The sequence below is a fragment of the Falco cherrug genome, chromosome 4, assembly GCF_023634085.1.
Source record: "Falco cherrug isolate bFalChe1 chromosome 4, bFalChe1.pri, whole genome shotgun sequence".
In the NCBI taxonomy this organism is placed as follows: Eukaryota; Metazoa; Chordata; class Aves; order Falconiformes; family Falconidae; genus Falco; species Falco cherrug.
Window position 1 is genome coordinate 61,677,183 of NC_073700.1, and position 26,973 is coordinate 61,704,155.

General features: G+C 38.7%; 1 protein-coding gene across 2 annotated transcripts in view; it reads right to left on the bottom strand.

Annotated features, from left to right (window-relative positions):
* Positions 1–1,299: 1,299 nt before the first annotated feature.
* Positions 1,300–26,973, bottom strand: part of VIPR2 (vasoactive intestinal peptide receptor 2) — a 61,998-nt gene continuing 36,324 nt past the window's right edge. Inside the window, exons 5-13 of one of the 2 annotated variants that reach the window (XM_055708733.1) lie at positions 26,793–26,890; positions 21,711–21,852; positions 18,397–18,547; positions 17,408–17,468; positions 16,014–16,083; positions 12,698–12,789; positions 9,322–9,451; positions 9,194–9,235; positions 2,844–7,546 (exon numbers count right to left, since the gene is read on the bottom strand). In XM_055708733.1, coding sequence (XP_055564708.1) covers positions 7,373–7,546; positions 9,194–9,235; positions 9,322–9,451; positions 12,698–12,789; positions 16,014–16,083; positions 17,408–17,468; positions 18,397–18,547; positions 21,711–21,852; positions 26,793–26,890 — 960 coding nt within the window. In that variant the 3' untranslated portion in view covers positions 2,844–7,372. Of the gene's footprint in view, positions 7,547–9,193; positions 9,236–9,321; positions 9,452–12,697; positions 12,790–16,013; positions 16,084–17,407; positions 17,469–18,396; positions 18,548–21,710; positions 21,853–26,792; positions 26,891–26,973 lie in introns of both variants that reach the window. The other variant, XM_055708734.1, reaches the window with a different exon arrangement.

Genomic DNA, 26,973 nt, shown 5'->3' on the forward strand with positions numbered 1-26,973 from the left:
GACCTGCATTCCTCTAGCTACAGGAGTCTGTCAGCATCGATAGCATTAAAATTATCCAGAAATGTTTTAAAGGATCCATGTTTTGCATTTGACAGGACTCACTTGCCATGGAAACCTGCCTGCATGGTTGCCTGCACTGATGAGAATGGGTGCTGCTGCCAGGGTCTGGGTTCACCTGCACCCTGGCTTTCCTGAAGGTTCAGGCCTATCTGCCCTAAAGCAGCTCACCTGCAGACATCAAGGTGATCTGGTTGTGGGGCTGCCCAGTTAGCAATGGGGGAGAGAGGAGGTGCATGTGGGCAGGGACACTGAAGCGCTTTGCAGTCATGTAATTGATTGCAAGGGTTCAGACTGGTACGCAGCTCACAGAGGCACACGTGTAAGATGGGAGAGGTTGGCAGCTCAGGTCCCTCAAAAGGTCAGGAGACCCCTCTGGGTATTGTAGCTTCTGTAATACTTATGGAAACACACAGAAGGGGATGGACTTTCTGGTCCATAAGAGACAGCAAAACAGCGCTGCATGCTTTGTCCCTGTGTGGTGTTGCTGCTGGGGGAGACACGCTGCCTCATCAGGTGTCACCACCTCCTCCATGCATGCTCACCTCCCTCAATGGCCTCGCCAGCAGCACTGCCAGTGCCACCCCAGTGTGTCTCCTCTCTGTGCCCATTCCCATGGCAGCAGCAGCCTCGGCCTCTTGCTTTTAGTGCAATACAATTTAATTTTAATTACATTGTTGAGGATCCCTGAGCTGCCAAGGCAGGAGGACCATTTTCAGTTTTGAAAGTCTGGTTTATGAGTGCATCTGATTTTCTAAAATGTATACATTACAGATATATAAACAGATACATATTTTTTAGGGAAGAAATACATGTTATATTATGTTCCCTCTTCAGAAAAGATCTCATGGCTTTTTAGCCATGTTTTAGCTCCATCATAATGCACTTCTGACAGGTACCTGGACAATTAAATTAAGCAAGACACAGTAAGTCAAAAATAGTTGCTGGCCTGGCCATTCAGGTGTTGACATACACAACATATGGGATCACCTGGGTCTGCTCTATGTGTGTGCCATTCTCACACCCCTGCAAGCACATCTTGGTTGCATGCAGCTATGTATCCTTCAGTGGAGTAGCTCAGGAAGGGGATGGTTTTCTTTAACAAGTGTGTCTTAGAGCTGTTGAATTAAAAACTGAAATACTGACTTAGCCACATCCTTCAGCATGGCTCTGATCCACTGAATCAGTAAGAAAATGGCATCATTTTACACATTTTTTTTTAAAAAACCCCACACATAACAATTTCTGTGCAAAACTTTTAAAATTTTAATTCTCTGATTCCTCTTCAGTCCATTGTGGTGTTACTAACTACTATTATCTCTAATAGCATAAAGATGTAAACACTTATTTGTTCACAGCTTTATATATAACATATCTCAGAGAAGGCTGTTAGGTATGTGACATTAAAAACTGAAAACAGAACAAAGCAAAAGAGCAAAACCAGAATAAAAGTATAGTGAATTACAGTATGAAAAGGAAATCTATTTACACATGTTAATCTATACAACATCATAGTCTGTACATTCTGTAAAAAATAATCACATTCATTTACATAATGCTTAACTTTTACCATACTTGACAGATAAAAAGTTCTCGATAAAGATGACAAAAGAGAATTTCAAAGCAATACTCATACTAATGTGCCAGGGAAATAAAGCTGCAGGACACCATAAAATTATTAGTGCTTTGGGAAATAAAGGGGCTTGGGACGTTTCAGTCACTGGTTTAGCTGACAATGGAAATGTTACCGACTTAGTTTTAACTACGTAATATTATCATTGGGCAGAAGCCAGGTTCAACACAGAGTGGTTAAACTGTATCACACAATGCTCCTTTTAAATGTTATCTTGATGAACTCTTGTAACATCCATGTTAGAAAACTTCCCCCCACCCCCACCCCTCCCATTAACAGAACAGCACTGCACACTAACTTCTGCTATTTGGTTATGCCAGGGTAGTACTGACAGCCCACAGCTTAGATAGGCACTCGTGGTAACCTGACGGTACTTCTATTAGTCAAAGTATTTCCTGTATCACTATGCACTGACAGTAATTTCTCAGACAATAACCCTTATATACATAGCAGCTTTCTCTGCAGGTTACTTGCTGGTACTTCCTTTTTACCAGGCATATTTAATGACTGATTTTTCATTAGGATGTCTGAAAAATCTGTGTAAAGTGAATTTGGACTTTATTCACAATCGCTTTGCTGAAATGAACAAATTAAGTCAACAGAGGATGTTCTTTCGAACTCACAAAAATAAGACAAAAATAATGTAAATGACGCTATTCAGTCCTTATGCATAGCATGTGAGATGTGCACTTGGCAATGCCTTATATCAGACAGATCCTCTGGTTTGCTGAGGGTCTATGCCTGATGCTTTCCCCTTCACCACGTTAAAGACAGAGGGAAGCCTGTCTGGGGTAAATCAGGACATGAAGTAGATACTACAGAGTAGGGTAGGCTACCTTCAACTTGACTGCAGAAGGCTTTTTGTAAAGCTTTTTTGCCAGCAAATAGTTATTGCTGCTACAGTACAATTCCAATGTATGCTTAAACTGGGTAGCTCCTCGGCGGCTGCCTGCAGCACCCATTGCCATGCTACTTGGGTGCAATCTGTTGGGCTCTCGTGCACTCCATGCTGGAGTGCATGGAGTACTTAAATACATCTCAAAACCTTAACATTTCAAGAAAGCCAGCACTTTCCAATGGCTAAAAGGGTGCTCTCCAAAGTTATTTTGCAAAGCACACTAATGCACCTGACCCAGAAACCAAAGCCAACATATTTTTGGAAAGTTTAAATGGCAAAAAACATGCCAGTGATAATCTCATTGCATGTTACTAGCCAGTTCCTGCTCAGTTAAAATGTAAAGTCAAATATTTCAAAGGTATGAACAGGCGAGCTGCAAGTGGGTGTGAGAAATATGGTTAATGGTGTCTGCAGTCCTGAAGGAGGAGATACTGAAATAATTTCTTTGCTTCTCTTGGCTGAAGCTATTATGAATGGAATGGGGCACAGAAGAGAATCAGGAAGAAAATTTGAGAAAATACCTCACTGTCAGAATTTGAAGCATTTGACATTCAGTTTCTCAAAGAGGAAATAAAGACATGGTTTAAAGGGTGATTTACAAGAGACTTCACATAAAGATAATTTCTGGTAGTCTTTGTAGCACTTTGTTTTGGTGTATGAGCCTTCTGCAACAGACCAAAAGCCAAACACCTAACCCAAAACAACTGCTGAAAGCTGAAGCCAGGCAAATCAAAACAGAACATAAGGCTCTTGGCTTTATCACGGAAGCCAGGCAAATCAAAGTGGGACATAAGGCTATTGGCTTCATTGTGGGAGGCAGTCAACCGCAGTGACACCCTACCAAATGAATGGAGGGATCCTCCATTGCCTGAACTTTTGAATCGTGCTGCACATGTCCTGGAGGATGGCTTTGGCCAGCCCAAGTTACCTGGCTTAAAAAGGAGTGTCTGGGTAATATTAGCCAGATAGCAGAATGGCCTTTTCTGGAGAGATTAGTCTTGCCTAATTTCAGATGTAGAGTGAGAAACCTAGGCACTAGCCAGCCACCCTGTGCTCATTTTATAGTAAGTGTAGAGGAAAAGGTGATTCAGCTTACCTACCTTAGATGCTCAGCTGAACATCAGATGAATCATCTTCAACTAGTGCCTATTTCTCTACGATGACTATGGAAGGCACTTAAAAAGAGTCTTTAGCTCAGAGACAGACATCTAGCTTTCAGATACCAAAACCAGGGCAGATGAATTTCACCCGAGTTTATCAAGCACCTAGCTGAAATTGACTCTGCAGAGGAAAATTTAAGTCAACACTCACTATATATTTAGATTTTGATCATGGTTAGCAACTGGAGAGGCCCTCAGGCATCAGCACCAGGTAATGCTGACAAAAATCACTCAGAATGAATGGTGCCACCCTGGCAGCTCCAAGGAAAGTAAAGTACAACAATTAACCACAGTATGAGAGTGAATTGTATTACCATTCTTGTTTAGTAACTTTACATGAGTTGGTGCTGGCTTTTCAGTGGGGACAAAACCCAAGGTTTCCTGCTCTGAAGACTTTCCAACTCAGCTTGGACTCTGATGCAGCCAAAGGAAAAAAGGCAGTAAAGGAAAAAAAAAAAGGGAGGAGCATGATGTCACAAGGCTGTGATGGTAAAGTGTACACTTGTCTTGCTGCCTTGACCTCCTGCCCTCACGCTGTTAGGATGAGCCAGAACTAGATTTAGGGATGACTGAGGCCAAATGATTATTTCTTGCATTTTCTTTTTGACTCTTAGTGTCACCACAGCACGGAGTAGGAGCATTTAACACCACACCCCCTGTGCAAAATGCAATGAAAGACAAAGCCACGAGAAACTATCTTGTTCCTGGGTGTTGTAAAGATGCAAAACATTGATCGAGTACTAGATGTGTCAAACTGCTTTGCAGCTTTTATATATGTTTAATATGACGTGTATCTGTGCGTGACAAGGCAGCCGGAAGTCAAACAGGTGATGATGGGGTCGATGCTGTAATATTGCATAAAATTATTTGGAAATCAGAATTTTCTGGGAGTAAAAACAAGTGAGCACAGTGCCCTGTAGGCCTTTACAGACATAAAAGTGCTTGCACCAAGCATTATGAAGTTAAACTGCCCCCCAGAAATCTATTTATTGTATTTCAATTCTATGATTTTTAATAGAGGGATAAGGCACTACAAAGTACTGCACTTTTCGCTGGTTAGAAAGAAGAATAAACACAGCATCTCTCTTCCTTGTGTGCCATTCTTCAATGTCCTTTACAAACTTAGTGATATAACCTTTGTTCTCCCACTGGTGCAACTTCATTATCTCATATGACATTAGTCCCTACATGAGAAGCAGAATTAAAGCCAAATGCATCTGTGGCCCTGTTAAAGGAAATTATGCTGTATCATTGCAACTTAAAATGTATTTTCTTTTTTAAGCTTTTCTGTTTTATAATCCAGAAATTAAAATGCAGATTGTCTCCATGCTCACCTAATAAGGACAAAGATAGTTTTTGCTGTGATGCAACGAATGAAAAACATGTATAATTAGTGATGCACCACACAGACTGACAGAAATGGTTGCTTGAAATCTCTATTTCTAACCATCATTCTGTCTGTGTGCTAACTCACTCAAAAAACACCTTTTCAAAATAAAGATGAGTACACTTGAATGCTTGTTAAGTGTGACTTTCTACCCAAGAAAATTTGGGAAAAAAGTACATCCTGCACGTCACATCTCAGCGAGCTAAGTAATCACAACGCCACTTGAGACAAACAAGCCTAAAGTGTACAGATGTGTTTAATTTAGGTATAGAAGCAGCCCCCAGAGCTCCAACATGTCTTCATATATTTGCAGTTAAGAGTTTGTTGATAAGGTTCTTCAGAGATCCAGGAAAAATACTGAAGTTTAGCAGTGGTTTCTGAGTCTGAAGCCTTTGGGAATATATTTAGTTTAAATACGTGTCTAGAGGCGCATCTTACAGACCCCATGGGACTGTCATTAGGCGGCCTACTTCACTCCAGAATCTCATGGTTCACCTAGGGTCAGCAGAAAACGTGCTGACTGGAGGTGATCAGTAGCTTCTTTAAAGTCAAACCGGAAAGTAGTAATTCCTCAAGCGGTTATTAAGTCAAATGATACCTACTACGTAAAGGTTGGTGTCACATAAGATTCACAGTTACTACCAGTTCTGCAGTACTCATGTGAACCACGGGGCCTTTTCTATCTTTGGTCTGACATAACTTTGTATCACTCCAGGGTAATCCCGTTAAAATAAATTGTGTTTGACTGATAAACAGTTAAATCAGACCGAAAGGTGTATGGATACTTTGATGGTTGCCAACAATATTTCCAGCACTTGTAATATCTTCCAGAATGTACATATATGCGTGCCAAGACATGCCCTTGCTGCTGTTCTTCCCTTTACCTGGTAATGTTACGGACCTTGGATTCTGCTAGTGCCATACAATCTGAAATATCAGGGCAATTGTTTTTATGGACCAGAAGTGCTCATGCAAATACATATTGTTCCCACTTGCTATTTAGAGTGGACATGGTTAAACGTGACATGGAAAGTAAACATCAGTGGGTTTATTTCTCTTAAACAGTGCAAAAGTTCTGTGTATATTTATAAGAATCTGTCAGTTCTATGTCTTTTTTTTTTTTTTTTTTGCGAAGTGGCTACATAAGATGCTTGGCGTTGTTGAGAATTCCTTCCATTTATGCCTTTTATGGTAATTTTTAGGGACTCATCTAATTTGTTTTGCTGGAGTCATGGTCAGGACTATATTTTAAATCAGTTCAGAGATACAGAGGATAATTAAGCTAAAAGAATTTACATTGTTCCTTAAATGGGAGTTGTAACTTTATTGTGATAGTCCTTGTTTTAGCTGCTGAGTATGTACTTCTAGAGACACATTCCAATGAAAATATTATATTAAAATGATATTTTCAAAGGGTAATATGCTATCCAAGGCTGTTCATCCTATGCCAGACTGCTTTAGCAATAAAGCACCTCTTCAGAAAATTGTTTAATAACAGATAAATACATATTTCTGATTTTAAACAGAAGAGAAGAACTGATTGCAACAGCACTACTGGAAAATGCTGATGCTTTATCAGCCCTTTCTGCATGGACTACAAAGGTAGCTCTACTTTCTGCATCTAAACATAACAACAGGATTGGAATCAAACTCTGTAGAATGTAACCTCTGAAATGTATACAACTGGCCAAGTACTACCTTTTTTCCCTCTGCATAAATAATGTTAATAATCTCCTGGATTAGCACACTAAAATCCCAGTGCGTTAATTATAGTCTTACATTATTTATTTGTATTTTATTTTCCACAATTAGGAAAGAAATTCCTAACCCTTAAGGAAAGAAATCTCTCCTTATTATAAATAAAGTGTAAGAAATTTTCTTGCTTCCCATCTTAAATTTTCAACATGTAGCAAAGCAGTCTGCATGGAACAGGATACCATACATCTTTTAGATATATTGGAGAGTAAATTTACTCATTATAGTAAATGAGGTTTTGAATAGTTAAGGCTAGTAAGCAGCAAGAGAACATCAGAATTAATATGAATACCATTTAAAAAAACCAGAAAGCATCCACAGGGCAGGTGTCTGTATTAACTGGTTGGCCGCACAAACCAATTTCTCAAATACCAACATGTAGAAAGGCAAAGCACTAAACTGTACACTTTATAAAATATCACATCAAGCTGCATAATGAATGACATCCCATAGGTTTTCATGTTTTGGGGGACATAGCTGATTTATATCATGGTGGTCTCTGTCTGCATAAATGAGTGAGCCCTTGAATTCCGGTGAAGCTGGGAAACACTTTCTGATCCATTTCGAGAAATCGAAGAGCTGTGGAATCTGTAATCCCTGCCTGCTGTCTGCTTCCAGCACAAACTCCGCCATTTTCTTTTCAGCTCCCCTTGCACCTGTGTTAAAAAGAAAATGCACGAGATGAAAATGTTCTTTTACGTGAGGAACTTTTCTATGTTTATTGGCTGTCAAATGGGGATCTCCAGGAATAGAATCGTAGAATGGATTGGGTTGGAAGGGACAATAAAGATCATCCAGACCACCTCCCCTGCCATGAGCAGGGACATCTTTCACTAGACCAGGTTGCTCAAAGCCCCATACAACCTGATCTTAAACACTTTGAGTGATGGAACATCCACAGCTTCCTTGGGCGACCTGTTTCAGTGGTCTCCACCACACTCAGAAAAAATTCCTTCTTTAACATGCAATCTAAATCTACCCCCTTTCTGTTTAGAACTGCTACCCCAGGCCCTGCTAAAAAGTCTTTCTCCATCTTCCTTATAATCCCCTTTTTTTATACTGAAAGTCTGCAATAAGGTCTCCCCAAAGACTTCTCTTCTTCAGGCTGAACAATTCCAACTCTCTCAGCCTCTCTTCATAGGACAGGTGTTCCAGTCTTCCGATAATTTTTGCGGTTGTCCTTTTGACTCGTTCTAACAGGTCCACGCCATTCTTGCACTGAGGACAGTCACCTCTCTCGATCTGTTGGCCACGCTTCTCTTGATGCAGGATACAGTCGGCTTCCTCAGCTGCGAGTGCACATTGCTGGCTCATGTCCAAGTTTTCATCCCCCAGCATCCCCAAGTCCGTCTCGCTGAACAGCTCTCAAACCATTCATCCCCCCATTTGAACTGACATTGGGGGTTGCCCCAACCCAGATGCGAGACCTTGCACTGGGTCTTGCTGAACTTCATGAGGTTCGCGTGTCCCCACTCCACAAGCCTGTCAAGGTCCCTCTGGGTGGCAACCCTCCCCTCTAAAGTATCAAATCAGTTTTTACAAAGATTACAAAACAGAGGCAAAGACTGTGTCTGTGCTGTCTGTAAGGAGATGCCCCAAGGCCACTTTCAAAATCAGTTTTGTATCACTTGTGCTGCAACATTAGCTTTTGGTATCTAGCTATTAATCACACATATTTAAAGCAGAGAATCAAATGATTAGCCCAGCATCAAGCATCTCATGAATATCAAAGACCAGAATAGCACTCAGGAGACCTGACTGCCAATTCCCTGTGCAAGCAGGTGTCGTCTTCAGACAGATTCCTCCTGTCAGACGCTGCATGCTGTTTAATGTATTTTCTACTTAAAAAGTGGCTGATATCAAAAGGAATTCCTTGCATCTCCCTCAGTTGAGATTAGGAAAGCTGTTACATGCTGAGTACTTCTGAAAATCTGCTGCTGCTCTGGGGGTTGGATTCTGTCAGAGGACTATGCCTAAATACTTACTAAATGGTGTTTCAAGTTTTAGATAAATTTCTAGACTTGTTGCACCACACTTGCACAATCCACATTACTTACAATGGATCTAGAATTAGATCATGTTAAATAACAGAAGACACATTTACTAACACCTCGGTTTCAAACAGGTCTTAACTCTTCACCCAAATACACTAATTTCTCCTGTTGTACATAAACATATATTCTATAAATAGGAATGCAAACATCTTCTGAAACAGCTTCATGTATCAGAGTGAAATTAAAGGGCCACTTATACATTTACTAAAAACAGTATTTAACATCCTCCGTAGGAAAGGTGAGACTTACTTCACTGTTCAAAAAACAATACAGGACTGCAACAATCAACCCCTGGAATGAGACAATATTTGTAAGTTAGTAGGCAGCACCAACCTAGGTCAATAAAACTTCTTTTGAATAAAAACTTTAAAATTTACCTGAAAAGATCCCAAACACAACTCAAAGATTATTTTATAATTATTGGAACTGCGGTCAGGAAACAAAGCAAACACTGTGTAGTGAACTCCAAATAACGGAATAAGCAACAATGTGGATTTTGCGAGTCTCCTGGGTAAATAAAAGAGAAAAAGCTGGAGTTTAATGATGAGCTCTTGTTTTTCTAAGATAAGAACCTGATGCAATGTTGTTTACATAAAGCTTGTATGACTTCAGATTGGTAAACAGTCTCACTAAAGCGTTGTTTATTGCAAATCGTTTTCCTGTCAGGTTTGCTATGACATTAGCCACATAGTAACCTCTTAACTCAAAGTGGGCAGTTGCATGTTATACTTGCTCTTGCTGACCTTCCAGCTTTTCAAAAGCTGGTAAAAGGCTACAGAGCCCCTCTAAACCAGCCGACCCTTTTTCAGCTGCCCTCTGGACAGCAGCAGGGTGTAGGACCTGTCCTCTGCTGTGTCCTTGACATACAGCCAGCTCCCAGCCTGGTTTCATGGCACGGTTTTTTGGCGTGGGGTTTTACTGCATTATTCCAGAGGACCGCATCCCACAAAGTGTCATAAACTGCCCTCAGATCTCTCACGTTATTTTTTACCTGGCGTAATGGGTTCAGAGTGGAAAGGAATAATGCCTTGCTGCAATGTCATACTGGTAGATCCTCTTGTATGGGAAGCAAAATCTTTCTTTTGAAATTAATTGATGTTAATTTCCTTTAAATGTGCGACCGTATGGTTAGTCTGTGTATTGCACATACACAATATCCAAACAGTACCTAGAAAATGTAATCCAGAATAATCTCAACAGTGAGATTTTCAGGAGCAATTTCAGATTTACCCTGAAATACTAAAATCTCACAACCACAGTGATGGTATTAAGCACATACCATTAGCTAGTTTTTAATATTGTCAATTACATAATAAATTTTAGCACAATACACTACTGAAGTTAAGGAAGGAGAACTTCAAATTATTAAGCACAGCAGCTCTGACAAACTGCCTGTGAAACCATTGAAATGATGCATTGCTAATTATCCCTTATCTGTCACTTATTTCACTCTAATAACATCAATTTTATGTATTATACAGGGTTAGTCATGCATTATTATGGATGTCTGGTATCAGATAAAATTATGAAATTATAATGTAGAGTCCCATAATTCATCACTGTCTTGATGAATATAACTTGATTTCACAATGAAAGGATGCTGTTGTGAATTTACCTATTTTAACAGAAAAGTCAAGGTATTTCAAGCATATTTTTTTTTCTGTGTCAGTCTTCATGGCCTGCCTTTGCTCATAATGTCTCAGTGGCTGCATCTGTTTATGTGGAAATAATCGGTTTTGACAGCGAAATTTCTCAAGAACAGTAAAACCTTCACATCTAAAGGTGATGCCAGTAGGCGGGACAAATAGGATTTCCTTAGCAGAAGAAATTAATTTACAACTGGAGAATATGACGATGCATCAAATTTCCCCGTTTCCCAAGTGAAAAGGAAAACTGATTTTATTTGAACTTAACATTACCCACTGCAAAAGTAAAATGAGCAACGAAAAGGATGGAACAAGGTACAAGCAAGTGGGACAGAGGAAGGGAAGAAAAATGGTGACTTGTATGAGTAGTATTCATTTTAGATTCATGTCTCACTTTCACTCCATTCTTGTTTTAATAATTTTTGTCTAGCTGATATTACTTTATACTGCAGTTACATTTTAGTGCAGAGACAGACAAAATAGCCTTATTCTTCTCTGTATTTTAGAAAATGCATTTGCATTTTGAAAAACAAGCCTTCCAAACCTTTAATTTGCTCTGTAGATGCAGTATTTCTTGAGGAGGTTAATCTACTGTTCTCCTGGGTATCAGCTAAAGACTATCCAATCCAAACTTAATCAGGCAATCAAATGCTAAAAGTAAAGAATTCACAGGGCTGAATAACGAAGGACAAGGTCGCTGTTAATGAACATTTTATACTATGAAGCACTAGAGTAAACTGTGGAAAATTATGAGACTGATAGGAAGGGAATGTCTCATTTTCATAAAATACATAAATACCATGGGGAATCAAAGAAAAGTTCCTGTCACAGGAAGTAAACTTGAGGAATTTTCCTGCCCATAGGTTGGTCATTGTGCTAAATAATAATGCGGCAACTGTGTAATTTCATCCCAGTTGACTTGATTCTCCCACATTTCGTTAATTCACGCAGCAAACACAAAAAAGGACCTTTGTAGCTCTATGAAGCAAAGCATTATGTCAATCTAGTTGTGTTGCCTTTCCTGCGGCACATCAGAATTCTTCACTTTTTGCATCAAATGTGTCACGTTGTTTACAAAACACATCAGGTCTTAGCTCTCTTAGTTTTAAAGATATGCTTTACTTCAGCACACCATGTTTTGTCTGCTTTTAGGACAGAAATTCAGTATTTCTTAAATGAAGAAAAGGCGTTATCCAGGAGCACATTTTCAAAGTCCATTTGCATGGGTTTGAATTTTCAGTGTTCATGTTAAGTTTTGTCATTGAAATATCGTATTAATGTCCTAAAGTGTCAAACTCAGTGCCTATTTCTGGGCTTTAAACTAAGACCTACTACAACAGACTCTTCAATCCTGCATTACTGTAACCAGCAGGTATTTAAATAAACAACAATAACTGATATGGAAATATAATAAAGAACAAATCCAATTTTAACAAAGTATTTAAATTGCCCCCCAACGTTCCTTGATTCTGAAGCTGTGGCAACGATGGATGTTAGGATTTGACGTTCAAACCAAACAAAAAAGAAGAAAGTCTAAACAGAAATGAAGTTGAGCTAAGTCAGAAACTATTGCTTTCCTCAAGAAAAATATAGATGCTATTTTAAATCAACATAAAACATTACATTTCATTTTTAACTTTTTGGAAACCACATAACTTCTTTCCAGCTCTTAAAATATATGTAAGTATCACAAGAAAAAGTATTTTAGAAACAAACAAACAAACAAATGCTATTAAGGAGGCTGAAACAGTGTTTTGATATTGAAATTTTTGTTACGTCAAAATGAAATATTTACACATTAAAAGAAAGATATTACTCTCCATATTTTTTGCATCAGCATATTCATTCATGGATTAAACTCCAATTTGAGAATAGCTTGTTGGTCTTTATAAAATTGCTTATTTTTTATTGAATTTAGTGTTTGACAAAACAATTAGGTTCATCTCTATTTCAGCATAGTGATAAGATGTTCATTAAACCACATCTAAAATATTCCTAATTAAATGTAATTATATTATCACAGAAATTGTTGGTAGCAGGTTTTGGCAGAGGAAATCTTACAGAGATTATTTTGGTTCTGTATATAATATCAAAAAATATGACTCACTTGTACTGTGACTGGTCATTTCCTCCAACATCTGGAGATCTTAACTTCTGCAGTAGGATTCTTATAATACTAATGAAAAGTATAAAATTCACCTACAAAAAAAAAAAAAACAAAGAAGAAAAAAAAACACCCAAAAAGTGATTTCTGACTTCTGCACTCAACATGCAGCACAAAGAAATGCTTATCAAGTTGGACAAATCAACTCAGCCGTGGGTGCTATGTACCTCCTGCCAGAACACATCCAGCTCTACGCTGCCAAGCCTACTGTCTGTGTTCTGCCCCACTAAGTTTGTTATGTCCAGTGCACCTCTGCATTAGCCAGGCTGGCAAAAGCTCTTGAAAGCCCCAAGTTGTCAGAAATGCCCTCCTTTCAAAATCTCAGCTGAAGACAGGTTTGGAACAGGCAGGATGGGACACTGCATGTAATTTGGTACAATCAAGCATTGTCCTAAATTGTCAGGTGGATTCACAACTGGAAACCCAAAGGAAAATGTGAGTCCGACACACTGACCCTCTCTCTCATGCCTCTCACCTTGACTTTATTATTTTCTGTCTGAATTAGGGGAAGAGAAGATCATTGCACAGATAATCTGTCCACTCCAATCAAGCATAGAAAGGGCCTTTCCAAGTATCTGTCTGTCTTGGGTATTGATGCAGACATTATCACTGAAGGAACTGAGTCCTTGCAGTCTAATTCTTGTGACAGCCCTCTGACATAAAACAGTAGTAATATTTTATTTCATATTTCATTTTCTAGAAAGGCACTTGCATAATAAAAGTTACGATCAGACCCCGATCAATCTAGAAAATTGAAATATAAAAATCAGTAGTTCCCAAGTTTTGCTCCCATTATTCGTTCATCCTTGGCTTTTGGCACCTTGTGTACAACAGCTCTTCTGGTGCTGGCTTGTTTGGTGCAGTCTAGAAAACCACACACTAAATGCAGCATGCCCGTACTAAACTGAGAGAACACCTGGAATCCACGCCTTCACAGCAACAACTATTCTACTCTTCGGTTCTTCACGCTTCCTCCTCCTAAAGGTTTTCAATATTAGCCGCATTGTGGGCTTGCTTTCATACTGTTACATAAGACAGTCAATGAGGGTTGTCAGCTTAGGTGTTTTCTCCTTTATCTTCCTGGAATTCAGCTTCTGTCAGAGTTTTTCTGTCTTCACCTCATTGACTACTTACACAGATGTCCTTCCTGCTACTGAAGCCATTTTTTATTGGTGGTTACCCTTTCCACCATTCTCTGAGAGTCTTCCAGTCTTCCTACATTCTCAAGCAGACTCAAGGCACTGTGTAAGTGAGTACGATCTAAGTACATCATACTTTTATTGAGAAGCATCACAACTCTTTCACAACACCTATCCAAAAAACTTGCAATGATCTGTTTTCATTGTTGAATGGCAGGCAGCACTGACCTCATTATTCAGATCTGAATCTTCAACTTCTCTTTTTTTTTCTAGAAGGTAATAGGAAATGTTGAGGCTTATCATGTGTACGCAAGTTGAAAATCATGTTCTCATGGATGTGGTGTTTTTCAATGACCAATTTTACATGGTGTTTCATTAGCTCCTCTTGCTCTATGAATGCATGCGCTACTTTGCACAGCTGTAAGTTTGCACAGCATCCTAGCTGCCACAATGAATGTGCAGGTTGTAGTTCAATGTTCCAACAAGATACGTTACTTATTCAGCAGGAAAGTGCGAGTATCACTGCTTTCATAACTCCCTTTCCAGCTTAACTTCCCAAATGCAAAATGCAGTTGATCAAACAGCTGAAGAATCATCGAACTGGAGAAATAAGTGGTTTCAAAGTACACATTGCAGAATCACTTGGCCATCTTTAGTTGCTCTCATCCCTAAAACATGCTGCTTAAGAGAAGAAACATATCTGGAAGGAGACAGCAGATCCTAAACATGTGCACCCAGCAAGCCAAAAAAGATTATTTGCAAAATGTTTCCCTATGTCTTACAATCCCTTTGTGTCAAATCAGTAATGGAACCATGAAAAAAAAGAATGGGGGAAAAAAAAGAAAAAAACCCCTGCCACGAATAGTGATTCTGGTCCACCTTTTAAGACATACTGAATTTTTGCTGAGTGACCAGTACTCCATTTTCTTAACTCAGAACTCATTTCCCAGTCTTTGCTAAGATCCAGCTGCCATTAAAGTCTGCCAATGAGCACTTGGATAACTTCTGTTTCCAGGTCTAGGACTTCTTTGGAGGAACACTGCATTCTGGCACATGAAGTTCAGCCATCTACCAGATAGCTGTTAAAATTGAACATCCAGAGAATAGACTCATCTTTCTGTAAACACCAGGTGGTTTGTTTTGCTTTTATCTTTCAGCATATTTTCTTGACTCTGGACCATCCCTCATTCTCCAGCTCCTTTGAGGTACACATATTCTGTACGGATGCTGTAGTTCTGTTGCATGCCCATTTCTTCATATCATAAAACATCTTTTCTGTGAGTCCTTACCTTATGTCATTTCACACATATGCCTACTCTGCTTTCTCTTTAAACACTGCAGAATTTACTCTGATGAAGATGATAGAAAGCTCTCTCAAAATGATTATCAGCAGGCACAGACCCAAAGGCAAGCCCAAGTGTAATGTGCAATCTTGACATCTTGTGTAATCTAATAATGTCCCAATTTTTCTGACTAAAATGTTAAAAATAATGCAAGTGTATCTAAATGTATTAATTTGCACTACGACTGTTTTCAGAAACTGACATACAACCATAGGATATTATGCCCAAAGTTAATTACACAATCATCACAGTGAGCAGGAATTTTATTATGCTACTCCAGTAATTCTGATGAGCTCCACATAGGAAAAGCCCCATGAAACATTCTCAAATGGTATTCTTTTGCAAATACTTCATGTTCAATATATAATTCAGTAGACTACCAATTAAAGAAAGATATACACAGCCATAGTTTTTTATGGCTGCAGTAATATCAGATTCTCAATTACAGGGTTATCTATTTACACACAAAATCAAATCTGCAATTCATTGAAAAGTATAATTAGATTTTTTCTTTCCCCCAGGCTCATAAACAGGAGAGATGTTAACAAAAGAAGAACATACAAATAAAAGCAACTGCTCATTTAATAGGAGGCAGATAAATTTTGAAGGGAACAAATTTTAATGGCCTTGGCATCTGTTTAACACTTCTCCTACAGCGCAATTTCTTTTCATTAAAACAGAATTCTTGCCTATCTGTAACTAGCAGTAAAGAATAATGGCTATATGCACTGCAGAATGCTGTACTGATCTATAATTCATGCTTCAAAGTTTACTTACTATAATAGAAATTAAAATTGGTATTCGTATAACCCACCAGGGACCACCATGCTCATTCGTATCCCAGCAACTATAAAAAAAAAAAAAGGAAAATTATGTTGACATTAATATCATCTGGCAAGCAAGACCTAGGAGGAGAAGTATTTCTTATACACAAGTCAAAGCACAGTAAAATAATGCCTGTGCTAGCCTAGAATTTGGCGTTCAATCTTTTTCTGCCTGTAATTTTATTTCCCTGGTTTTAACATGCATATTCAAATCAGCTAAAACATCAGGCACACTAGACTGTACCATTAGACATCACGGAGGATGTCAGCCTTTAGGGAGACCAAGCTTAGTTTCACTTTGTGTAAGGACACTTTTCCAATAAGCGCTTAACACCAGCCTCTGGGCAGCTGACAGATACAATTGAAATGACATTATTCCTTGTGGGGTATTTAGGTTACAGATGGCTGGAACTGGTTTAGGAAAATGTGAGACTGAACCTGAAACTTAGTCTGAAAAACTGAAAATTTAAGTTTTGCTGTGGGCTCAGCACTTTTGGTGCAAATACTCTGATCTAAGTGCTCTGAAAGATTAATCTTGAGCATGGGCAATACCCTTCAGAGTTCCTCTAACTGTGATCGCAATGGCAAAGGAAATAGGAGTCAGGCTTTGCTTTACATGTTAGAGGTCTTGCAAAGAAAACTTAGAAATTAAGTAGGACATGATTTTTCAATTTAATTACAGAATAAATTGAAAAATATTAGCCAGGTTGAAAAAAGAGAGGAGTGTGAAAACTGTCCCACTAGCTAGGAATGCTCTCCCATTCCCTGGGGCCAGCATAAGTCTGATCTTCCTAGAAAGAAAGTTCTTATCTCAGTTCCCCTTCCCAGGGAGAAGCTAGCCAGGCCTAGCTCTAATTAGTCATAGTTTTACCTGACTACGTGCATCTTCAATATGTTTACATCACACTGCTTCACTTCTGGGAATGTGATTTAGATATACCCAAAGTTATCTAGATTTCAATCTTTTAAGTTGCTAATTAGCAAATTAGAATGCCCAGCATCTTACTGTGCTGTACTGCAGCACTGAACCCAAGGATCCCCTCTGCTGTTTTAAATATTATTTTGACCTCCAAAGCACATAGCTCTAAGTGTGGGTCTCAAGGGGTAACGTTAGTCAAAACCTTTCTCTGCTCTCTCCTGCCCTCAAGGTTTTTCAAATAAACAGCATAAGCAGCATGCTGAAGAGCTCCTAAACACCTGTCCCTTTATTGCCGTATCTGAAATTTCAATACTGTGCTCATCCCCTTCAAAACAGCAAACTACCTTTGTGTGAACACCACCATAGCCAAGGCAAGGATTGTATTGGCACATTAGAGGCTTTAAAATTTCTCTCCCCCATGTGCTTACCCAGTGTCCTCTAAAATGATCCGTGTCACTGTCCACGTAATAATGAATATGGTAGGAATTCCTGAAAAATCCCAGAGGTTTAGAGGATGATCAAAAAAATATACGACCACAAAAAAAGAAAAGAAAAGAAAAGAAAAAAGTTCAGCCTGCTAGTAACCACTTATTCCCCAAACACACAGCACACAGTAGACATGTGCATGGAGAGGCCCATCTGATGAGCTATGTGATGTAAGCAATGTATTGCAAACAAAGACTGCAGGGATAGTGGGTTTATTTCTTATAAAAATGCAGCCACAATGACTAATATACAGAGAACATGCCTTAGGCTTCTTTCAAGCTGTCGGAGTGACCTACAGGGCAATAGATACAAGTTATGCATTCCCAACGCACTTCCAAGGGCTGCAATATAAAACTGAAGTGTAAATCATTTCATAAAGAACCATTCCCACAGACTGGTTTATTCCCATTTCCCAGCAATACCTAAATGTTTTATGACCACCAATTACTGGAAGCTTTAAAGTGCTCTGCGTAGATATCATTGCACTTTCTGGAAATGAAAGGAATACACGTATTTAAAACCAGATGGAGAATATGATTGGGCTTCTAAAAAAGGCAAATAGCATAGCTTGTGGCTGTGCAGGTAAACTTTCTTTTTCCTCCCAAATTAGGACAGCCTGAATTATACGTTTTGCAGTGGCAGTCCTTGCACCATCCTATATCTTGAACACCCCCTGGGCAATGTGCACATCGGCACGGGTCGGAGCCATGCCAAGGACCAAACTAGCACTTATGCCTCAGTACTTTTGTGCCCCCTCCCTCCCATGGTACAGCAGCTGTAACCTCTGCTGGCGCTGAACCGTGGAACTAGTGAGTCCGAGGAGTCATCCAACAGAAATGGCATGACCCCCTTGGTATGGAATATTGAACCTAACTAATATATACAGACAGAAAAAAAAAAGAGTATTATTGGAAGATGTTGAAGTTCTTACCCCATCCAATCAGCAGGTAGACTGTGAAGTGTCTGTTGGGGGAGAATATCAGCACAAGGAGGATGTGGAGGTAAAGCCCTTCAACTAAGAGCCAGTAAAAGTTTGCCATAACACCATACTGAAAAAACACCAAAATAGCCTTGCAGCCCACCTGAAATATCAGAGTACAGATCAAAGTTGTTGCAGGAAAGATGCTGTATTATTCTGTTATTAATATATCCTATAGATCTTAACTCTCCATGTAATACTAGTAACCCAGGTCCAGCTGAAATTTTTTTTTTCAGTCATGCCAAATGAGACATTGTAAACGTTACTGTGTAGATATATATATGAAGAAAAGGAATTATTAAAAAATTATTTAGATGGCTCTCAGCAAATTTGCTCAGAAATTTTGAAACCTTCAATAATTTCAAATTCAAAATAAATATTGTAAAAGGTAACGGTTATCAATAAATGCACACATTTGCAATAGTTAGTTAACACATAGCTATTAGATTAAATGACCATCTAGTAGGTGGTTTATAAATACATTAAAATCCCAGCTAACAGGAAAATTAACAAAGAAACTGCTTTATTAATTTCTCAAGACTAAATGAGAAACTGAGTGAAAAATATAACTTTACATGATGAATAATCTAAGTAGACTTAGAAGAAAAAGACTGGAATTTTAAAAATTACATTTTCCCTGTAGAAAATGCTTTAGCGTTTCTTTAGTAACAAAACACGTAAACACGTATCATGAAATGAAGTCCCAGTTACAGTCTATGTGCTGCTCTTCAGAACTGATTTTCAGCTGTCTGTGCTGCTGATGTTCCACAGTGCTGGCTGCTGCTACTTTGGTACTTCCCAGCAGGAATGTGGGATGTGAGAATTGAACATAAAAATGTTTCCGTTGACTCTGAACTGAGAAATGTGATGATACGGTGAATGTAACAGACTAAACAAAATGGACTTGTGGTGGGTTGACCTTGGCTGGATGCCAGGTGCCCACCAAGCGGCTCTGTCACTCCCCTCCTCAGCAGAGCAGGGCAGGGGAGAAAAAAAGATGGAAACAAACCCTTGTGGGTCAAGATAAAGGCAGTTTAATGAAGCAATAGCAAAAGTCTCATCAGTGGAAGCAAAGCAAAACAAAAGATGTTATTCTCTACTTCCCATCAGCAGGCGATGTTTGGCCACTTCCCGGGAAGCAGAGAATCACTAAATAAAACTTCTAGCTTCTGCCTGCTTTCCTCCCTTCCCCGTTTTAAATACCCTTCATACTTCCACTGTTTCTGTTAAAATTCCAAGTACACCAAATACCTAAGAAGCGAACTCATTAATTTAGTGACTGATTCCTCTGTCTAAACATGGGTGTCTATTATAAGGTGAGATGCCATCAGGGACCTGTCACCAGCTGCTAAGCCAGAAGGTCACTGACTTCCTAGAGACACTTCTTTGTATCCATCAGCCCCTTGTGGTGTCTCGGGTATCTCAGTGCATCCCAAGTAACATACATGCCTATATTTATACCCATGTACATGTCTACATAGACAACCAAATAAGAATCCAAAGGCTTGAATTCATTTCACCTAATTTTAGCTGCCTACAAGCAAGGTTTCTGGTGAATGCCAGCCATCTACTAGCCAACCAGCTCCTTATGCAGCCACGAAGACAGACAGGCATGACCAGAGAAAGTCTTAAAAGCAGATGAGATAAACTGTCCAGTGAGAAAGACAGAAGCCCAGAGAAACAGCGTAGTTCAGTCATCTCATTTAATAAGACTAATCTTACCTCTGGACTTTGCATCCACTGGAGGGATATCCACTGCAGACCAGTAATGGCCAGAAAATTTCAAAATGCAAGTTGTGATTTGCTTTTATGCTTATGACTACTTACAACCAGATTAACAAAGTCTAAACCTTTTAAATTCCAATACTCCCCTGTATTATATTCTCAATTTACACACCAGAACTCCGCAACAAAATGTTTTCCCTTCCTCCTGCAGCTAATCCTCTATCAGGTGTATTTCCAGATGCTGAACAGCGAAGGTATCTGTCAATAAACCGTTAGCCAGAACTGTGGCTCTGTGTCACTCAGATCCAGGACCTAGTTACATTGCATTCTGAATTGCGTGCTTTTCAACACCTGTGCATGCAGCAGAACTGTGGAACATCACACACGTGACAAAAGGGGCAAAGCCCACAGGCTGTTACATCAGAAAGGCAGCATCCAGCCAATGCAAGACAAAACAGCCTTGCTAAGCTGGCATCAGATTATCCCACGTATAATGCACCAAAAATTACTCAACGGTCCACAAAACTGGACATATTCAAATAGGAAAATATGAGGCTTTCAGGCAGGAATAACAGGAGAATAAAAGAAATTGCAGAAATCAAGCAGTATTTTGAGAGTCCATTGACTAATCTTTCAAGGACCTAAGACGTTTTGATTACCCCTGGCAGTCTGCCTTCTAACTACTTTGCCTTCTTTGCGTCTATTAACTCAGAGCCTATTTGTCTTCATTAGAAATATCCCAGATTACAAATTCATGCATACAGTTTGGTAGTCACTGCTAAGAACTTTATGCTGTGGGACAATACAGCTTCATCAATGTAAAAATATCTTCCTTTTTTTTCTCACAAGCTTAAACTGAAGTAAATTAAATTCAGAAGGGCTTCAGCAATATTTGTAGGATTCTTCTGCAGCACTTTTGACTGAAACAAGGCAGGCAGAGAATAGGGATTACCATATAGCGGTCAGTCTTCTAACAGCAAGACTTGAGAATTTTTTTAACCCCTGGGTATGAAAATGTAGTAAACATATTAGCTTGCCAAGAATGCAGATGACAACACTCCTGTCATAGCCAGAAAGTACAGAGGAGTTAATAAAGATAGCTCCTGCAAATATTTAATTCCCTGACTCATTTCTCTCCCTCCATTGATACCTGTCCAAATCCTAGACTCCTGATAAAGCCACTAGAACACTTCCAGAAGAGCTGCATTTAATCACTCCCAGTTGATTGGAACTCCTGTTTCTCTTAAACTCTCCCAGCTGATTAATGCAGTGGCCATATTTATTCTGAGGTATAGCTGGTCATGATTTGTTTTGGCAGATGACACGTTCCTTCACAGACATGCAAAATGACATTAACTTCTCTTACTTGTGCTGCAACCTTCTTTCTCTGGCTACTTCTAAAAGACCATTTTGCTAGTCATTATATTCTCTATAGAACTGTCTGCACTGACAGCTTGGTATCGTTAAATATTTAAAAGGATCAGGGAGGAAAATTTAGTGACACAACAGTATTATACCAGGTAGCAAATGAGGTTCATTACCCATGAGGTTTGATCCTCTGGACAGTGAGCTGTGTTGGAGCTGGAATAGAGAATATCATCCTTGACTAAAACAGAGATTGCTCTTAGAATGAAAGAGAGGAACAGGTTCAGGTGGATGTAGTTCCGAGTACAATGAAGTTTTCTAAGAAGAGATTTAAAAACAGACATTTTAGATTTTGAGACAGAAAGCTCTTCTATTAATTTCTGGTCATTTCTTAGTAATATGAACCTTGATTAAGAGCCTATCCTTTCCTCTGTCATATTCAGTGCTACTTTGCTGTTTTCTTTTATCATCATCATCCTCACCATTATTATAGGCTGTCCAAAATACACAAAGTATGTCTTACTCCTTTTCAGTATCACAGCCCAAAAGATGCCAGTGATATTTCTCCCACACTTTAACATAAACTTACAATAAACATAGAATATTATAACCTTCTGTGTGTGCACTGATCCCAGTGTTTTTCTTGCAAATAAAACTGATTATCCTGGATATATTCCAGACATGCTTTCACCTGTTATTTTCTGGTTTAAGTTTTTATTTAACTCCTGCATTTTGCTATATAATGGCTTTTCATCCTATGATTTGAGTGTACGCAGCTACAATTAAAAAATGCATTCACAATATTAGATCGCCTATCCTTTCTATCCAGTGAGATGTAAAACTTCTTAAGTCCAGCAGGCATGTGATAGCCTGACAAACAAATGACAAATTAAATATTCCAAGTAAGTGAATGAGTGCTCAGGAGAAGAAAGTTGCAAGTTCAGGGCTTTTTGCTTAAAAGACATTTCCTTCAAGACCTTCCCATTCAACAGAATTTTTTCATAGCAAATCCTCACAAACCAAACTGCTTTTGGTTTTTCTGGTCAAAACCAGCACCTTGAACTGCACCTGGAAATAAGCCAGAAGCCAGGGCATTGTAGCAAGTACGAGCAATGAAAGAACAAAGATGCAATAGGATGTTATGGTGGTGTGCAGTGGTAGCTTCCAAGTAGTCTTCACATTTTGATTTGCACCAAAGAATGCTAAATAATCCATTCTGAAACTACTAAAACAAGGACAGCTACAATGAGTGTAGGGAAATAAATAAGAGATCTGTCTTGCTAGCCCACAGTTCAGCAAGGGACAGAATACCAGGCTGAACTGACAGCAGCTGTTCAAAGATCCAGTGGTTTCTGTGGCTCTGCATGTCCCTAGCTGAACCAGGTTCTGAGAAAAACTGAAATACCAGTATTATGTTGGACTGCATCATGTGTTCCTATGGAATTCGGAGATACATGAAAGCTGCAAATGGGAGGAAAATGTTTTTCATGAGTAACTAATTTAGATGATTAGTTCTTCACCCCATACAGTAGCTGAAATAATAAATGTTGGATATATATAAGGCTGTCAAACCAGATTTTTTTATATGGGATATGTATGATGTTTCAGAATAACAAAGAAATGCTGTTTTTTAACAATGAAACAAAAACTATGCTGCTTATTCCTTTGATGTGACTACCTGATGACACAAAACTATCATGTGAGGAAAGTTTACGGACAGTTAATGCAAATGCACATGAGAGGCCATCTTTCAGAAATGATGAAGATTCATATTTTTCTCCTCGGTAAGAAACACATATCAGAGAAACCGACATTTTGGGGGGAAGGTTTTGTTATACAGGACTAACCCTGAAGGAAGTATGGTAAGATCTAGAATGTCAGTGTTATGCGGAAATATGCTGTTCTACAATTTATTTTCACTCTGAGTTGGAACAAATAAACCTTTTCTAAAATATCTGAAAAATAATATTTATTTGTAATAATTTTGATTTCCACCTTTCTGAAATTTTATGACATATTAAGACTTAGACATTCAAAATCAAGAAATAGAAACTTGCATTCAAAGAAGGGTAAAGCAAGCAGCTTCTTTTGACTGCATCAAAATGATTAGCTTCACTGTTTATAAATTAAGGTTGGAGAAGCAAGAATGTGCCTGACAAACTGGCAACCTCCAACAGGAAAACATTGTGCCAGAAAGTTGCCAATTAACTTTAATTATGATAAATACATAGAATATTATGTGGGGAGTGGCATATAGTGACTTGAAAAACGCTGTCAGTTTAGTCTGGCAAGGTATTTACAGATATTCATGTTTTATGCCTTTGTTTTGAGATTAAAAGATTAGCCAGATATACAATCCTTTCCTTTTACAATGCTTCTGTGTTCTTTGCAGATACTAATAAATGGGAACCCTTATAATGTTTCTGTAAAGATTCAAACCAAGTCCAGTTCTTTGGAAGAAATGCAAAACAATATTGCAACTGCGTGGAAGGTTTCAGAAAAAACCCTCGTTTCCCCACTGAATGGTTCTGCCTTTCATGTGCTTACAGCTGATGCTGTGAACAACTGCAAAGCACTGACGATCTATCTGTTCTGCTAGACAGTACATAATAATGTAAAATGGACTGCAGAAGTCAAGTTGTAATACGTAAAAAAGAATATCCACTTCCTTGTCATGAACACATCACCCATAATTAAATTAAAATCCACATTATTCCATTTTTTCTTTCATTAAAAGTACTGCACAAATTCAGGATTAAACGCAGTATAATTTGAAACATACATATATAAATCCAGCAATGCACAATTTTAATAATCTCTTGTGTTACTAATATCCAGAGTTCAAATTCTAATCCTGCTGGATGAAGTCAGGATTTTGACAACCCTACTGTGTTAGTAACTCCCAATTTTTAACTCAGTACTTAACTACCAAATCTCCTTTAGATAGTTTTGCTTAGAAGAGTTGTTCTTTGCTCTCCTTTTTAAACACAGCAAGCTGAAAGTTTGCTGGTTACATTCAAAGGTGAATGTGTTTCAGGGGTGAGCGACTGGTTTAATAAACAGTATATTGACTTTACCTATAACAAACTCTGAGACCTTTTAGAGAAAGTATGTTTCTTGGATAGAAGGTGCTACCAGCTAAGTAGTGAAAAGTTAAAACTTACAGAAACATTCTTATTTTCCAAACTCTGTCCTTAAAAATGACCATAATGTATGGGATGCCTTACAACATGCCTGAGACAGACATACATGCGTAGCCATCAGCATTCTCTTCTATTATTGATAATTTACAACTGCTTCAGCTAAAGCCTTCCATGATAATTGGCTGCTTGTGACATGCTTGGGAAACTATATACTGACCAGGTTATTTTTACAACTTGTTTGGGTTCCTAACTCAACTCACTGTGTTAGGAGGTCCCTACACTCCCTGTAGATAGCAGAGAAACACGCTTCTTTAGGGGGAGACTTAGAAGACCCTGTGTTCCCCCCCTGAAAAAAAGCCTGGGTTTTCCACTGACTCAACAGAGAGATTGGGGAGCTCTCAACTTGAATATATAAGGTTTGGAGCACACCTCTGAAATTCTTGATCTGTTTGTTATAACTGACTTCTGGTGATGGACAACATTCAAATGGCTGTAACACACTGTCTTACATGCATTGTTAATTTTAGCAGTTTTGAAAATGCACAATCTGCCTGAGGCATCTCCTAGTAAGAAGAAGATAACCGTGAGTGACTGTCCTGTTTTCAGCTGGGATAGAGTTAATTTTCTTCCTAGTAGCTGGTGCAGTGCTGTGTTTTGGATTTAGTATGAGAATAACGCTGATAACACATTGTTTTATTTGTCACCAAGTAGTACTTACTCTAAATCAAGGACTTTTCACTTTCCCATGCTCTGCCAGGGAGCAGGTTCACAAGAAGCCAGGAGGGAGCAGAGCCAGGACAGCTGACCTGAACTAGCCAAAGGGATGTTCCATACCACAGAACGCCATGCTCGGTATATAACCTGGGGGGGGAGTTGGCTGGGAGCCTCTGACCACTGCTGGGGGACTGGCTGGGCATTGGTCAGTGGGTGGTGAGCAACTATACTCTGCATCACTTGGGTTTCTTGAGCTTTATCTCTCTCTTTTTGTTATCTTCCTTTTCACTACAATTATTTCTGTTGATATTATTATATTTTAATTTATTGAATTATTGATTTGTTTTTATCTCAACCCACAAGTTTTACCTTTTTCCAATTCTCCTCCACATCCCACCAGGGGCAGGGGGAGTGAGCGAGCGGCTGCATGGCATTTAGTTGCCAGCTGGAGTTCAGTCACGACAGTATCAATTTTTTTCAAACACATTACAAAATATAATTATGGCCTATGTATCTGCTCTTAACAGTATCTGAATATTTAAATACTGATAAAATATGATGACAGACTGAAAGGCTTACAGAACTCTCCATAGGAATATTTCATCAGAGGAATAAGGCTCTGCCAAACAACATGCTTGTCCTCTACATATTACATGTACTTTTCTACCAAATCTGAGAGATGCATTTTCTTTTTTTTCTTGGTGCAGAGCGGAACGGAGAAGTTGTGTGAAGTTTATAATGGAGAATATAAAGGTTGTTCTATTAGACAGGAAGAAGTGATACATAAAAGCATGAAGGTGGAGAGACTGAGAAAATCTATGATACTGATCATACCATTTTGCAGTTTCTTTTACCAGCTGGAGATTGCCTTCAGTCTCAGAAAACTCCCAGAAGTTAGGCAAAACTAACAGGCAGTACTGCCTTTCCTAATACTGCCTAACAAAACCATTGCGCTCACAGCACTATCCTTCAGCATAATGATCCATACCTTTACAACCCCACTTGGAAAAATTAATGATTACCTTTGATAATAGTACCCCTGGAAACCACTCAGAAGCTTCTGCAAAATATGGCTGCCCACTTGTCCAGTGTTGAGACCAGCATCCTACTGATTTTCAAGAGCAATTCAAGGTGTCAATTTTAATAATCAAATAGAAAATGATTTATATAATCCATTCCTAAATGACTGTTCTTTCTTACAGGGGCTGTAATGTCTGTAAATTTGTTAAGTGCTTTGAAATTTTTTAATATGGTACTAGCAAAAATCAAGTTAGCATTATATTATTGTCAGCTGTTTAATTGAGAAAAGTGTAAAATACATGCATTTTCTAAATACCTCAGCAATCAGACAAGTAAAAACCATCTTATCACTGTTCATATTTACTCATGAAAAACACCTACCTGAAAAGGCAAAGAATTATACTTCCTGTTGTAAGAGCAATCAGAGATACGCTGTGTCCAAGGGTATAAATTGCCTTCACCCTTACATAGAAGTTGACCTGCACAGAAAAATATACATGCAGAAACCACTTACTGATATATAAAATTCACTGTGAAATTACATAGTTTTCCATTAAGTAGC